This window comes from Sinocyclocheilus grahami, unplaced genomic scaffold, assembly GCF_001515645.1.
Source record: "Sinocyclocheilus grahami isolate Dianchi unplaced genomic scaffold, SAMN03320097.WGS_v1.1 scaffold588.1, whole genome shotgun sequence".
NCBI classification, from domain to species: Eukaryota; Metazoa; Chordata; class Actinopteri; order Cypriniformes; family Cyprinidae; genus Sinocyclocheilus; species Sinocyclocheilus grahami.
The window spans coordinates 494199-509791 of record NW_015505767.1 but is presented as its reverse complement, the minus strand read 5'-3'; the positions used below and the strand labels follow the sequence as shown (position 1 = coordinate 509791).

General features: G+C 37.9%; 1 protein-coding gene across 4 annotated transcripts in view; it reads left to right on the top strand.

The window, feature by feature from the left end:
* Positions 1-15168, top strand: part of LOC107557058 (pro-neuregulin-2, membrane-bound isoform-like) — a 93735-nt gene extending 78567 nt beyond the window's left edge. The window contains exons 6-11 of one of the 4 annotated variants that reach the window (XM_016240360.1): positions 2051-2074; positions 6710-6812; positions 7196-7319; positions 7409-7536; positions 9421-9645; positions 14038-15168. In XM_016240360.1, coding sequence (XP_016095846.1) covers positions 2051-2074; positions 6710-6812; positions 7196-7319; positions 7409-7536; positions 9421-9645; positions 14038-14692 — 1259 coding nt within the window. In that variant the 3' untranslated portion in view covers positions 14693-15168. Of the gene's footprint in view, positions 1-2050; positions 2075-6709; positions 6813-7183; positions 7320-7408; positions 7537-9420; positions 9646-14037 lie in introns of all 4 variants that reach the window. The other 3 variants (XM_016240363.1, XM_016240361.1, XM_016240364.1) reach the window with 3 other exon arrangements.
* The last annotated feature ends 425 nt before the right edge of the window (positions 15169-15593 follow it).

Sequence of the window (15593 nt, the reverse complement as noted above, 5' to 3'; positions counted from 1 at the left end):
GTGTTATTAAAAACACTCAAAGCGGTGCAAAACAAGAAAAATTATAATATGACACTTGCGCTATAACCTGTGGCATGTTATGTCATGATTTATCGAGCTGAATTGTTACCTATATCAGGACAGTGGATCAAGTCTTTACATGTGTGGATTGTTAGCTTTTCCACTGTCAACAGCCAGGCTTCCTTTCTGTACTTTGTAGCACTGTTCATTTTGGGAGGCCTGGAAATTAGCGTCTGTCAACATAAGATGTTGAAACAGTGCAGTGACTGAAATGTAAATCGTATAAATGTAGCCTAATAGGTGCGTGTAGATACAAGCAGCTTAAGGAAAAAATGGCTTTGGCGCCATGGGTGAAAGAGAAATGAAGGCATCCCCCATCCTAGCGCATGATAGGAGTATTACAACGCAGAGAAGAACATCTGACAAGATGCCATTTCTACATGCAAAGCCCAGCTGTAAATTCCAGTGTGCAGGTTGTGCATGAAGGCAGACGTGTCCTCAGAGCTGTCGTCTCCGAGAGAAAGTGATTTTCTGTCACTTTCTATTCAACTTGCTGTTGAGAGAATTGTAATCGCACGACCAATTAGAGTCATAGTAGAGAGCTAAAACGGTAGCTGACCTCTGGCAGGAGCACTGTGACAGCCCAGGGGCTTTAAGACTGCAGGCCCTGGAATAACTGACAGAAAAAAAATATTGATCGATTGATTGATTTTTATAAAAAAAAAAAAAAAAAATTCAGAGCTGTTACTGTGGGATAGTTCACTGAAAAGTAATACTGACTCACTTTTTCTTTTGTGGAACATGAAAGGAGAAATCTTCAGGAATATCCAAGCTGCTTTTTACCATACTAGCAATAGCATGAACCTTATTGTAAAGTGTTACAGTGTTTTTATTTAATTTTTTTGCATTATAAAGTAAAAAATAAAAGTATTTTTAAAAAGCAGTAGCTTATCTCTACCTGAGGATTGTTCATCGGTTCCACCTCTATCAGGCCTGTAAAATTCCGTTGTCATGGCAACAGTGGGAATTTCCTGCAGCTAGTATTAGTCACGTGAGCTTTGCCAGAAAAGTGCTTGTCGTTCATCCATTAATTCAGATAATCGGATTATCCTGAACCCAGGGTCCTTTGTGTAAAAACATATTTTGATAGCATTATCAGCTACAGTATACCACCAGTTATGACACTCAGAACTCCTCATTTAAAGCCGCTATGATTGCTTTCTCTATTCACAAGTATCTGAATGCACACTCAAACCAGACTGAAGATACAGGCAAATTTGAGTATAATAATATCTAAGTTGCTTTGGCTAATCATAATATTTGTTGCAAAGAGCATGTTTTACTAATATACACGTCCCAGAGTGTAAATAGCATCTTGATATTAACAATTAACATAAAAATGTACCAAAATGTTTTATGAATAATATCAGCCGTCTGTGTGCCCCACAGGTAAGACACATCAGAGATATTTCAATTGTGTAGTTTAATGACCACTGGAATGTATATCAATTTACTTGCATTCTTGCATACTTGTTGTTGTTTTGTTTGTAGAATAACAATAATTATATTAATGACAGAGTTGAAATAACTGCCGTAGAATAACATGAATTAAAGTGTCTAACAGTGACTTTGCCCCACAATGACATTAATTCATCAAATCGAATCTACTAACCTAGCTGCTCGTTTTTAAAATCTCAGATCCTAATCCATGCAATAAATACCTAAATAAACTACTAGTTTGGTGCGAGATGCTAGTTTGATCATTTTAATTATAATTCTTCTTTAGTACTCACAATTATAATCATCACTTACCCATTAATCCAGGTTTGTCATCTAGAAACCCATATTTCAGACGTGCTCTAACCTGCATGATCTAAGCACTTGCTTTCTTTCACATTATAGTATCTGCATGAAGTGTCCACAGTGTGACTTTCAAAATGCCCATATGTGTTTCTGTGTATGGTGGGATATCGCTCTCTTAAATCTTGTTTTTCCTCTCTCTCTCTCTGTTTTTGTTTTGCTCTTCATTATCAACTCTTTGCACTGGCAGAGTCTCTTGGGATTGAATTTATGGGTATGGACTAATCCTTCATTCCGATTTCCAGATTGAACTGTGTAGCTCTCATTCCATTTGACACACCTCCGTAGCCTCTCTCTGATGGACTCTAAAGCAAATGAACAAATTGATTAACTAATAAATCTGTCAATCAGCCGTTGCTCTGTATAGTAGCCCCTCTTTCCAAGAGTCAGCATGGGAATCATTATCTGCAGCCCTCGTCTCGTCACAGTGGGATTTTAAGGCTTTGTTCAGACAAGCAGAAAGAATCAGATCTGACTCCAATCCGTTTAGGAAAAAACAACATGGAGTCTGATGTTTATAAACATCCATATGTGGTCTAAATGTCTGATTAAAATTTTTTTTTTTTTTTTTGGAATCATATTGGAAACATATTTTTCAGAAGTTTTCAGAAGGTTTTTCAGAAGTATCAGAAGTTTTATTTTATTTATTTGTAATTGTCTTCTGTCATTCAGTGGCATGACTCATATTTAACAAAGTGAATACAAACATTACATCTAAATAATATATATTTTAAATTTCTTTAAAAAAAAAGATTTATTTAGTAGTCAAGACAAGTCAAGTCACCTTTATTTATATAGCGCTTTATACAGTACTGATTGTGTCAAAGCAGCTTTACAGTGTCAAGCAGGAAAATACCGGTAGTTTGACAATAATACAGCGAGGTCATCATCTAGTTCAGCTCTCTTCCAATAGAGTCTGTGCAATCAAGCCGACAATATTGCCAGAAATTAAGCGTCCCCAACTAAGCAAGCCAAAGGCAAAACTCCACCAGTGACAGAAATAGAGAAAAAAAAACTTGGGAGAACCAAGCTCAGTCGGAGGGGCCAGTTCTCCTCTGGCCAGATAAAACCAGCATGAATTTTATTTAATAAAACAAATATATATATATATATATATATATACTATATATATATTATACTTTTAAATGTTATTGAAGCCCCAGAGACGTTGCCAGAAACAGTTTTACTGTGAGCATTTAACAACGTGCGTAGTTAGTTCAAGTTTTACGTAAGACTTTTGACAACCATATATTTTGTTGAATTGGTTGGAACGACATAAAGAGTCGGCAAATGAGTCGGTTTTTTGTCATCAACACGAAGATGTACACAGATATCTTCAAGTGTATGCAGATAGTCGCAGGCTCTTAAGGAGTTAGCATTATGCGGGGGTGATTTGTGTAAACCTCCGTCAGTTTTACACACCAACCTGGTATTTACTGAGCGGTAAACATAACAAGTGTGTAGCTTCAAGTGAATTTATGTGCACTGGAGTAGTACTAACATTGAATCTAATTATGTTATTCATGGAAAGCCTTGGATCACGTTGGATCAACGTGTTCATTTTCCCTTGCACACGCACTTTCAGGATTTTGCCTGTTTGCACCAGAAAAAAAAAAAATCTGTATTTTGTTTTCAAATTAATATAAGGTTTAATAAAAAAATTAATTAGGCTTTTTTCCTCATTATATCAGGATATTTCTGACATTAAAGGCAATGTCATATTATTGATCCTTAAAAAGGTGTATAAAAATGTCCCCTAAGGGGCCATTGTGCCCTCAATGTACTATTTTACCAATACCATAAGCAGACTTTTACCCAAAAATCCATACCGCCATCGTCTGTAGCAACCAATGCACAAACGTCATATATTCTCTTCACTATTTGAACAAACAACTTAAATTTTATCCCTTGCAAAATGTCCAAAAGATCAGTTTTGACAACTAAATTGTATTTGCGTACAGTGTTAACAAAGCCTAGGAAGTTTCCATCATCTCACTGTTTTACCTATTTAAAATTAGCCATAAATGTTATTGAAGCCCCAGAGACGTTGCCAGAAACAGTTTTACTGTGAGCATTTAACAACGTGCGTAGTTAGTTCAAGTTTTACGTAAGACTTTTGACAACCATATATTTTGTTGAATTGGTTGGAACGACATAAAGAGTCGGCAAATGAGTCGGTTTTTTGTCATCAACACGAAGATGTACACAGATATCTTCAAGTGTATGCAGATAGTCGCAGGCTCTTAAGGAGTTAGCATTATGCGGGGGTGATTTGTGTAAACCTCCGTCAGTTTTACACACCAACCTGGTATTTACTGAGCGGTAAACATAACAAGTGTGTAGCTTCAAGTGAATTTATGTGCACTGGAGTAGTACTAACATTGAATCTAATTATGTTATTCATGGAAAGCCTTGGATCACGTTGGATCAACGTGTTCATTTTCCCTTGCACACGCACTTTCAGGATTTTGCCTGTTTGCACCAGAAAAAAAAAAAATCTGTATTTTGTTTTCAAATTAAGACTTCATATTTCATATTAATGTATATATTTATTAATTTTATGTTTTTAAAATAGTGTAATATTTTTTTGTTACCACATTTTCAATTATTATTTTTTAAACAAACAAAATTGTAAAATGTTGTCATTTTAGATAAAGGTAACTACAAAAGGTAGATAAATATTTTATATTTTAAAATAAAATTTTGTAGGAAAAATACTTAAAACTGGAAAAATTTTATTTATTTGAAATGTAATTGTGTGCTTAAAACAATAAGATATATTCTCTGAGAACAAGTCTTCTTTATCAAGTTGATATATCGTTGATTTTTTTAGATATTTTTACTAGAAAACAACAAAAATACTGAATAAATAATTTTTGCAGTTTGACTTTTGACATCAGGGATTGTACAGCTATATTTTCAAAGCGTTTACATAAAATCTGATCATGACCAGCTGTAACTTTTCCAGAGGGACTTTTATTGTACAGCTGATCGCGCGGGGCTTTGACTTTCAAGGCAATATGGATGAGTGCTGCGGATAAGAGTTCCCTTTTGTTTCCCCAAACAAAATACTTCCTTTACTTTCGTTTCCTCCCCTTATTCAAAAAACTAAGTTCTTTTCCTTCTTCCATCTGCCCATTTTTGTGTTGTCTTTGCTTCATTATTTTTCATCTCTATCCTTGCATGCTACTTTGCCATTCTTCTGCTTCACCAATGCGATTTCTGCAGCTGATAATGATTCAAATTAAATGCAGTCTCTCTTTTCTTTTCTGTTCTTAATTTTACCTTGCTTGTACAAACTGAATCCTAGTGTCCTAGCATGTCAAATTGCATTAGTACCATAATTAGGTTGTTTATATGACCTCTCCCAATTGTCTGTTCTTTGCTTACAAAACCAGCCTCTGTTTTCCCTGGAAAATGGTCCGTTTTACAGTACTTGTAAACTAGGCTCTCTATGAAGTCATGTTGTGTGCTTAAAGCAAAAATCAGCTCCGTTCCTACCAACACAGATGAGGCCCTTCAGAAATAATGTTCTCCTCCTTGCTCTGTACTACTAAGCAAACGACAGCTGGATTATTTCATTATTGATTATGAAATATTTCTTCCCTAACTAGCCCCCATCTCTCTCAGACACACATTCTCTTCCTTTTGGAAGGTCTGTGAGATCAAACCAAAGCCCATTTCCAAGGAAAAGGCAGAAGGCTGGATGTAGTCTGTGGTTATAAAAATAAAAAAATAAAAAATAAACATTTATTTTTGAATTATACCCAACATTCAGTTTGTGTTAAAGGAATATTCAGGGTTCAAACAAGTTACGCTCAATCTATACAGCATGTGGCGTAATTACAAAAAAAAAAAAGGTTTTCTTTTTTGAGCAAAACTCAAGGTTACAGTGAAGCTTATAACTTTATAAAAACACTTACATCAATTATTTTGATAAAATGTACATTCTCTGAGCTGAAAAGCTTTTACACTCAGTTTAAGGTTTGTTGCATAAATTGACTCATTCCTTGTTTTCTTTGAAAAAGCAAAAATCGAGGTTACAGTGAGGCACTTCCTATGGAAGTAAATAGGGAAACCTTTTGAAGGATTTGAAAGCAGAAAAATGAATTTTATAATTTTATAAAATATTTATATAAAAAGGATTAAATTTTTTTTTAGCACAAGCTAATCAATATTATACCACAAATGCTGTCAAATGAGCTCAGTTTGATAACTGGATCAAGAATATTCCTTTAAATATTTCTATGCATCCATGATTTGATTGGTTATGAATACATTAATAAACTGTAACTGACCAAGCCAAACAAAGACCCTGATGATTGTTTCTGTGCCTCCATGTAATCACTTCTTAAACCAATTTGTCCCAAACATCCATCCACATTTCAATTGTCCTCTTGATATGCTGTTAGAGCTTGTAAATTGAGCTGAATTGCGATGCCCCCCAGTGGAGGAAGGCATCCATGGAGTGACTCACAGAAATCATCAGTGCTCATCGGGAGATCGTTCAGACAGACCGCTTCCCTATCGTCCACGATAATGATACGTTTACATTATTCCTCACGCAAGCAGTTTCCACTGCTGAGCTGGTCCATTCAAGCCCTTGTTAAGGCCTGAGCCTCGTTCCCATCTCACGATTAATTCTCATATCCATGCAGTTAATGAGAGCGTACGGGATCTGAGTCATGCTAAATGCCCGAACATGTTAATCCAAACCGTACATGATATATCTCTCCACTAGATGACTTGAAGGAGGATCGGGGCAGCAGTGGGAACTGTTTACGAGAGAGTTTAGAACCAGTTTGAGTTGTAAATGAGTCTGACAATTGTTGTGTGTGGTAATGTGCAGAGGCAGAGGAGCTCTATCAGAAGAGAGTCCTGACAATCACCGGCATCTGTGTGGCTCTTTTGGTGGTGGGCATAGTCTGTGTGGTGGCCTACTGCAAAACCAAGTAAGTATGAGGCACAACAGCAGCGATATTACTCAGAATTGTAAACACGACATTACTGTAGTAGTAATATTTAATGGTGCCCTTTGTCAATTTTTTGACTGGCCTCAATTGTATGACAAATTTCCATGAAAACTGAAATCACATATTATGGAAATTAACTATAAGTATGAACTTTTAAAAGTGCAAGTACTGTTCAAAATGTTGGGGGGTTTGAAAGAATCGCTTATGATCACCAAGGCTGCATTTACAAAGTAATATTGTTGAAAAATTAGTTAGCAGCAACATAGAGCAGTAGCAAGGCTTTTTTAAATGTGATGTGATGATTGTGACTCTGGGCCGGTGTCTGGGAGAGTGACACTGCCTCACTGTAGCCTCCCCCCCAGGAAACAGAGGAAGAAGATGCACAATCATCTGAGGCAGAACATTTATGTGGATCATCCCAACCGCAACCTGGCCAATGGACCCAATCACCCAGGCCCTGGTCCTGAAGAGATACCCATGGTAGATGTACGTCACTCCTCTTAATAAAATGGGTTTGGTTGTGATGTAATATCATCAGTCTGTAACTGAAGGCCTCTTTTGGTCTCTATTTGCAGTATATCTCCAAAAATTTACCGGCGACTGAGAGAGTCATTGGACACAGAGCAGAGGATCCTTTTCCTGGCAGCCGGCAGTCTTCCAGATCCCACAACTCCTCCACCCGGGCTCATTCCTCCACTCACAGGTACATTCCTGACAGCGTGGCATGTTTGACCACAATTGAGCAGAGGATTTGTGTGTGTAGACTCATCAAGAACCAGGGGTCATGCTCCAGTTGCCCCCTACCTGAGTCATATGTCTGTTTTCATCTCATTCAGCATTCTTTCCCCTTCCACTATCCCGTTGGAATCTGAGTCAGGCGGCCATAATTCATCCCTTTTAGAATTTAGCCACAGGTGTGTGTGAGTGAGTGAGTGAGTGAGTGAGTGAGTGAGTGCAGAGAAACTCAGAGGTTATACACCATGATCACCTCGCAGGCCTCCGACTTCACGCTTTTCACTCAATCTGATTCTTACACACATATGTGTTAAACCAGTGGTTCTCGGTTTGTTCTGTCATGACTCCTTTGTAACAGGAACAACCTTTGTACAACCTTAACACTCCCACTGTAATCAACCAACCGCATTGTTGACAAATTTTGTTAGCATGTGTGTACTTGTTGAATAATGGGGAACTGTTTGACAGATTGCGATTTGTTGTAAAGCAAATTAGAAGTGAAGTTATGGTTTTATTGAAAAAAAAAAGATTTTTCATCTGTCAGTTTTTGTTGTATATAAAAAAAGACAACAAAGAAACTACATTTTGATAGTTTTCACTGTTGTGAATAAGATAAATAAAGAAAATAATTTATTGTCAGCGGACCTACATTATCTTTTGCAAAGTTTGTATATAAAATATAAATAATTAAATTAAGCTAAATTTAATGAATAGTTCACCCAGAAATCAAACGTTTGCCATTTATTCACCCTCATGCAGCGTTTTTATTGTAACCAAGAAATAAAACTATATATATTAAAAAAAAGATTTTTCGTTAAATTAAATAAAGCTGAAATAAAATATAAATACTAGATGAAAAACTTGAACTAATCAAAAATTAGAAATGTACTAAAAGTACTTACTGAAAATCCAAAAATGAAATAAAAATAAATGAATACTTTTTAGAAATATTTTAAAAAACAAATAAAAATGACAAGCATAAATCAATGACTAAGGGCCAAATTTACTAAAATGGCCATATTAGCATGAGAGCGCAATTCCAAAAAAGCGCTAATGGGAGTGGAAATTTCTGCGGGTGATTTACTGACAATGCGCAAATTAAAGAACACAGATGCAGCCAGATAATTTCCATAATGACCATCACAATCTACCAAGAGCAGCTTTAAGACATGCTTTTTTTTCCCGCATTAAATAATGGCGCAAATACCAGTAATATGACGAGCACAAATGTTAGTAAATCATGTTGCGTGATTCATTTTAATACTCTCCTCCCATAAATTTTGTGTCTGAAAGGGAAACTCCTACAAATGCATATTCAATAAGATCAGGCGCAAAAATAACTGTGCCCAAGCCTTTTCAGCTTTATTTCTTCACTGTGCATCTTTAGTAAATCCTGAAAGTACTATTTTAACGCCAAAAGATGGTTTGCGTTGGCGCAAGCTGTTACTAAATCTGGCCCTATAAGTGTAATTAAAATTATAAAAATAAAAATTATTATAGTTTATAAATGGCACTAAAATAACACTGGCCTCATGTCGGTATAAATCCGTATTTTTTATCTGTGGAACACAAACAGAGATGGATGAGACATGAGAGGATTGTGACCAACTGTCCAGTTTCAAAAATCACATAAAAGTACCATAAAAGTAGTCCACATGACTCTGTATGCTCTATATTCTTGTGAAATCATAGTCTTGTGAAGCCAAAGGAAATGAAAGAAATCTAAGAACTTGGGAAGCTTCCCGTCCCCCTACAATTTGAGAACCACTGGGTTAAGCATCTTGTGCACTTTTTTGTCCTGCTTTCTTTCCTTCCCTTTCTTTCATTCTCTTTTTCTTTCTTTCTTTCTCAGACATGAAGGGAGAACGTGGAGTCTGGAGCGAACAGACAGCGTCCTCTCCGACTGTCCTTCCGGCATGATGTCGTCCTCAGTGGGGACCAGTAAATGCAACAGTCCTGCGTGCATGGAGGCGCGGGCCAGGCGTGCCGCACACTGTGGCTTTACTGAGCCCCACCGGCCGGCCCTGCAGTATGGTGACTCTTTCGACTCGCTTGGGGACTCTCCACATAGCGACAGGTGCGCAGGAGCGCCCTCTATTTGCAGCCATGGCACTGAGAACCATTTTAGTGTGTGCAGTAAGACTCCTCTGCGTTTCAGTGCCCGGTCTCCTTTACCCCTGGGGACTGGCATGGGTGGCGTGAAAGATTCAATAGCAAATATTCACAGCATGTACCATCAGGAAATTAAAATGCAAATTAAAGGGGTCATATGACGTTGCTAAAAAAGAACATTATTTTATGTATTTGGTGTAATGAAATGTGTTTATGTGGTTTAAGGTTCAAAAAACACATTATTTTCCACATACTGTACATTATTGTTTCTCCTGTATGACCCGCCTTTCTGAAACACGTCGATTTTTACAAAGCTCATCGGTCTGAAAAGCGAGGTGTGCTCTGATTGGCTAGCTATCCAGTGCATTGTGATTGGCTGAATACCTCAAGTGTGTGACGGAAATGTTACACCCCTTACCATACTGTGATGCCATGTCCTGGCGCGACGAGACAAAACCAATAAAACCCATTATAAACGAGGCATTTGTTGCATCCAGTGAGGACATAATTACTGATTATAATGACTTATACTGTCTTTTTACATGTTGCGTTGCATAATGCCGCGTAAACATAAAACCATGTCTGCATTTGTGATTGGAGAAAAGACAAACAACAAGCGCTGCTCTACACTGCTCAAAACTTGCGTTTGAATCGTCAGTGGCACATTCTTTAAATATGAAAACGTACTTACAGGCTGTGAGTCAGCATTATTTGTCAGAAAACCGGCATTGTAGGCTACTGTCCCAGGAAACAGTACTCGTCCTCCGTAAAATGCGATGCATACACACAAATATATGGGTTAAACTATTCTGGAACAGTGTTGTAAATACAACTTAACCACTGATTATTAGTTGTGTCCTCTTTTGGAAGGCCAAACAAAGTAGTTTCACTTTCTCAACGAAACACAGCCTCTCCACAACATGGCGGCGGCGGCAACAACAATACCACAGCGAGAATCAAAGTTACGCCTTCTTTCTTTGCGTGAACATTTGGGCGGTGTTATGCAAATCTTCCCACACAGTGACATAGACATGTGGGGGCGTGTTTAAACGAGGCGTTTTAGGAGGGAGTGGACGAGTCTTTTATAAAGAATATCTCTTTGGGTTTGAGACTTTAGTCTTTTCAACTTTAGGGATCTTATCTATTCACAAACAGCATGTAACAGGGGGGGGGGGGGGGGGGGGGGGGGGGGGGGTTCTGATCCACCTAATTAAAACCTGAACCCCACAATTCAACAGCCCATGCAACTAAATAAAATTAGTTTACAGTATTATAATAATATCATTGATAAAAATTGTTAAAAAGAAAGAAAAAAAAGAATAAAAATCGAAATAAGGAATATATATATACAGTATATATATATATATATTCACACACACACACACGCACACAGACACAGTGCTGGGTAGTAACTGATTACATGTAATCAGGATTACGTAATCAGATTAAAAAAATTAAGTACTTGTAATTAGATTATATTACATTTTAAAATGCTCATAATCAGATTACAGTTAGTTTTTTATAGATTACATGATTACATATTATTCACACAATGGCAGTAAATTATTCAATTATTATGAAATATTATAAATTATTCACATATTCTAAATTGCTTTCTAAAATTCTACTGTTTTGATACATTTGGAAAGTCTTTTCACAAACCCCCGTTTGGGAAACCCTGGCATAATGTAATGTGTGATGTTGATAACAAAGAATGGAATATATTTGAGGTAAAAAATAATCTAATAGTAATCAAAAAGTAGTCAGAATGGGTAATTCAATAGATTACTCTACAAACAATAATTTCCATTATGTAATTTGTAATCAGTAATGGACTACAATTTAAGAAGTAATCAACCTAAAAAAGTAATCTACCCAGCACTGTGTGTATATACACTAAATTTAACAATATAAATATTGAAATATGTATAATATAATATAAATGTTATATTTATTAAAAAATCTGACAAAATTATGTAATTAAAAATTATAGTGTATATATATTGTAATATATATATATTTATATTTACATTTATAATTATTATAATCTATAGATATATATAATCTATAGATAGATAGATAGATAAATAGATATAAATATATAAAAATATTTAGTTACATGTGCTACATCAGCCACTAGCATAAGCAATAAGAAAGTTGACCTCTCAAAAGTCATTGTATAAATCGCACACTGCATACCATGAAGAATATAACAGTAAAATTTGTTGCGCAAATAAATCGTGCAGATGCTCTGGCCCAGCTGAGAGTGTCAGAGAGGGAGTTGGGGTCAAGCAAAGCTTCTCTGCTCCAGATATGCAGTATCAAGGAAGAGAGATTCTAGCCCACGGCCAGCTGTATTTACAGTTATCTCTCGCCTGCAAAACGCCCACACCACCATGCAAGGGCCAAAACAGGAGAATTTATACCGTGAGGGGTTCATTAAGTCAACAAGAGCCGAACAACACATTATCTCAGGGGTGAAACAGGTCTCTGGTGTTCTGCTCCCTCTCTACCTTCTCTCCTGCTCTGCAGCTGACTGAGCTGTTGTGCATACGGCTATCTGCCCTCAGGCCCTGCAAATCTGTGACAAAGCAGCCAGTGTTCATTTATCTGCTCCAGTTTGACTGTGGCCTCCTCTCTCAGGGCACGCTCACTTTAACTCACACAGCAACAAGGAAAATTACCCACATACATGATTAAGTGTAGCATGATGCACTCTAATGGAAGGGAACTCATAAGGCAAGCGTCGTCATCCATCTGGTGGCGTGCTGCAGTAACAATGCTAAGCCTAGACTGGGGGGTTTGACGTGGCCTCATTTGTTCCTGTAGTGTGTACGTCTGCTGTCATTTGCTATTGAGCTTTCAGCCGCCATGTCTTAGTGTGCATACTATAATTTTTCAAGTGCCATAGCAAGGTTGGCATAAATTGATATAGTACTGCAAAAGTACAAGGCAGGATCACTGCATATGGGCAGCAAACACAGAGCAGGGATCCCACACCTTTAGACCAGTGGATTTTCACAAATTGTCCATGATGCAGTAAGGATTTTAACACCATTTTAGAGAGGTTGCACTCAAACAGCAATTTCTAGTCAGCAGTTGAGTATAACTAGTAGAATAGAAAATGTATTCACAACAGAACATTTTTAAAGACTGACTGAATTTTGAATGACTTTTCCAGGCCTAAAAATCACAATTTTAAAAGTCCAGGTTCTCCATGAATGGGGGAACTTGAGGAAGAGGTTCTCAACCTTTAGGTCATTCATGTGTGGTCAGAAGCAGAAGATGTATTGTATTATATTTACTTATGAATGAAAGTTATTTTATTTAGTGCAGCAAGTAAGCATCACCCCCCATTTTTGAACATAGATGTGAAAGTGCACTATCCAAACTTAAATTTATAACTTCAAACTTCAGAACATTAATAAATAAAAACACTTAACCTAGCTTAATGGACTACGGCGCTAAGGAGCTTATTCAGTAGGGGCTACAATTTCTTAATACAGATAGGCAAGAAGAATAAGAAGATGAGCACAGAATATGAACGAAAGCGCTTAATGTGCAATTTAGCGCGTTTAGTTTATATTAGGTTTATCTGCTTGCCTGCATAGTTTGCATCATCAAGGTAACTGAATTTGATCTTTTAAAGTGTTAATGCATAAGCCACGTTAAGCGTAATGATAATCTAAAAATGTGCTTTATGTGGTAACAAATGTGATAAATCTTAAAATTAATCTAAATTAATCTTATTTGAATTTTTTTTATATACTTTTATTCAGCTAAGATGCATTCAATTGATCAAAAGTGACTTTTACATTGTTTTAAAAAAATCTATTGCAAATAAATGCTGTTTTCTTTAACTTTCTATTAATCAAAAAATCCTGAAAAAGAGTATCATGCTTTCCACAAAAATATTAAGCAGCACTGCTGTTTTCAACATTGATAATAAGAAGAAATGTTTCCCAAGTGCAAAATGAGCATATTAGAATGATTTCTGAAGGATCATTGTGACACTTAAGAATGGAAAAATGGCTCCTGAAAATTTAGCTTTGCATCACAGGAATATATTACATGTTTAAAAATATTCAAACAGCAAATAGTTATTTTAAACTGTAATTATATTTCACAATGTTAATGTTTTGTGAATGGTTTAATTCTGTCATTTGGGTGACCAAAAAAGGTTGAGAACCCCTGAATTTCTTTTTTGGTGGTGGGTCCCTTTGCTTTTACAGTGTGTTTACTTGATTTTCTTAACTGATGTGCATATCTGTTCCACACAACCTTCTTCTCTCCCGCCTTTGCTCGATCTTCTTCCTCTCTCTGCTGTCTCTCTCTCCCTGCCCTTCTCTCGGCACAGGTACGTGTCGGCGCTGACCACTCCGGCTCGCCTGTCTCCCGTGGACTTCCATTACTCACTGCCCCCGCAGGTGCCTACCTTCCAGATAACGTCTCCAAACGCCAGCCACGCCATGTCTCTGCCCCCCGCAGCCCACGCTCCCTACCCACCGGAGGAGGACCAGCCACTGCTGCGGCGCTACCAGGTGCCCCTGCATGAGGCACGGGGCCACGAGCCCTACCGGCAGCAGCAGCAGCGTGGCAGCTACCTGCGAGACAGCACTGGCAGCCTTCCCTCCAGCCCCTACCGGCTGGCTCAAGAGGAAGAGTACGAAAGCACCCAGGAGTACCTCTCCTCGATGGAGCAACCAAAGAGAAGCAGTCGGCACTGGCGCAGGTCCAGACTCAACGGCCACGTGGCGCCACGCGGCTACCAGCCCTCCCGGGACTTAGGCTCGCGCAGCTGCCTGTCGGACAGTGACTCAGAGGTGGAGGAAGGTGAGAGCACGCCCTTCCTCAGTATGCAGAACATGAACGCCGCCGAGCCCGTCACCCTCTACAGGCCCGTGCCCGACACGCAGACTTCTCACGCCCACAGCGGGCGGCACGGGTCTCGCGCCAACACACAGACCAGACTGACGCACTCGCGCTACAAACTGGACAATGCACCCCACTAGAGAGACCGCCACCTATCCACAAAAACCGATCTATTATAGACATGCACCTATAAGAAATATTTTTATTTTATATAACTGACAGATATTATAAACAAATGAAATATTTATTTTCATTTTAGCAAAAGTTGTCTACTAGTTAACAGCAAAGACTTTTTTTATAGGGAAAACTCTATTTATATGTACATTTTGATTTACAGCATAAAAAAGATGTGCCAATTTTTTCACAACTTAAAAAAAAAAAAATAGAGTAATATTGTGGTGCCTTTTGCTGTATGCTGAGGGCCAGAGGGCCAGTGGAGTTTTTTGTAGCCTTTCTTATACGGACGCCTCATTTTTTATACTCGTTTACTCTTTTGTTGTCTCTTTTTGGCCTTTTTTCCTTACTTTCCTTTCAAGTTCTTTTGGGAGCTGACCCCCATCTGAACTGTGACATCCACCCTTCCCACCGTCATGCAATATAAACCACTCTAACATAAGGTGTATGTTTACATGAATTTGATCCACAGAGATGTTTTATGATCATGTTGCTTTGCCAACAGGAAATCAATAACAAATGCAATCGGGGGTTCGGAAAAAACGTACGAGTGTGCGTGAGTGTGAACGACCAAACGCGAGAGGCCTCGAAATGACTGTGGCTCTGAGAAATATGCTGCTGATGTCTAGAGTTACGCATGTGGGCACTTGATGTCGTCTTACAGATGCACCGCCTTGACTTGCTTTGCATCCCTACAGGGTAAAGGTGCGGTCACATTTACCATTGTTCGGCGAATTTTCGTGGGCGAAATCCAGTCATTTCAATTGGAATTCGTGTGATTGTGAATTCCGGTTTGAGGATGAAAGATTTCCTCGTGCTGTTGTAGTTTGTCACACAGATTGGCTGCGTTGACCAGCAGAAAACTGT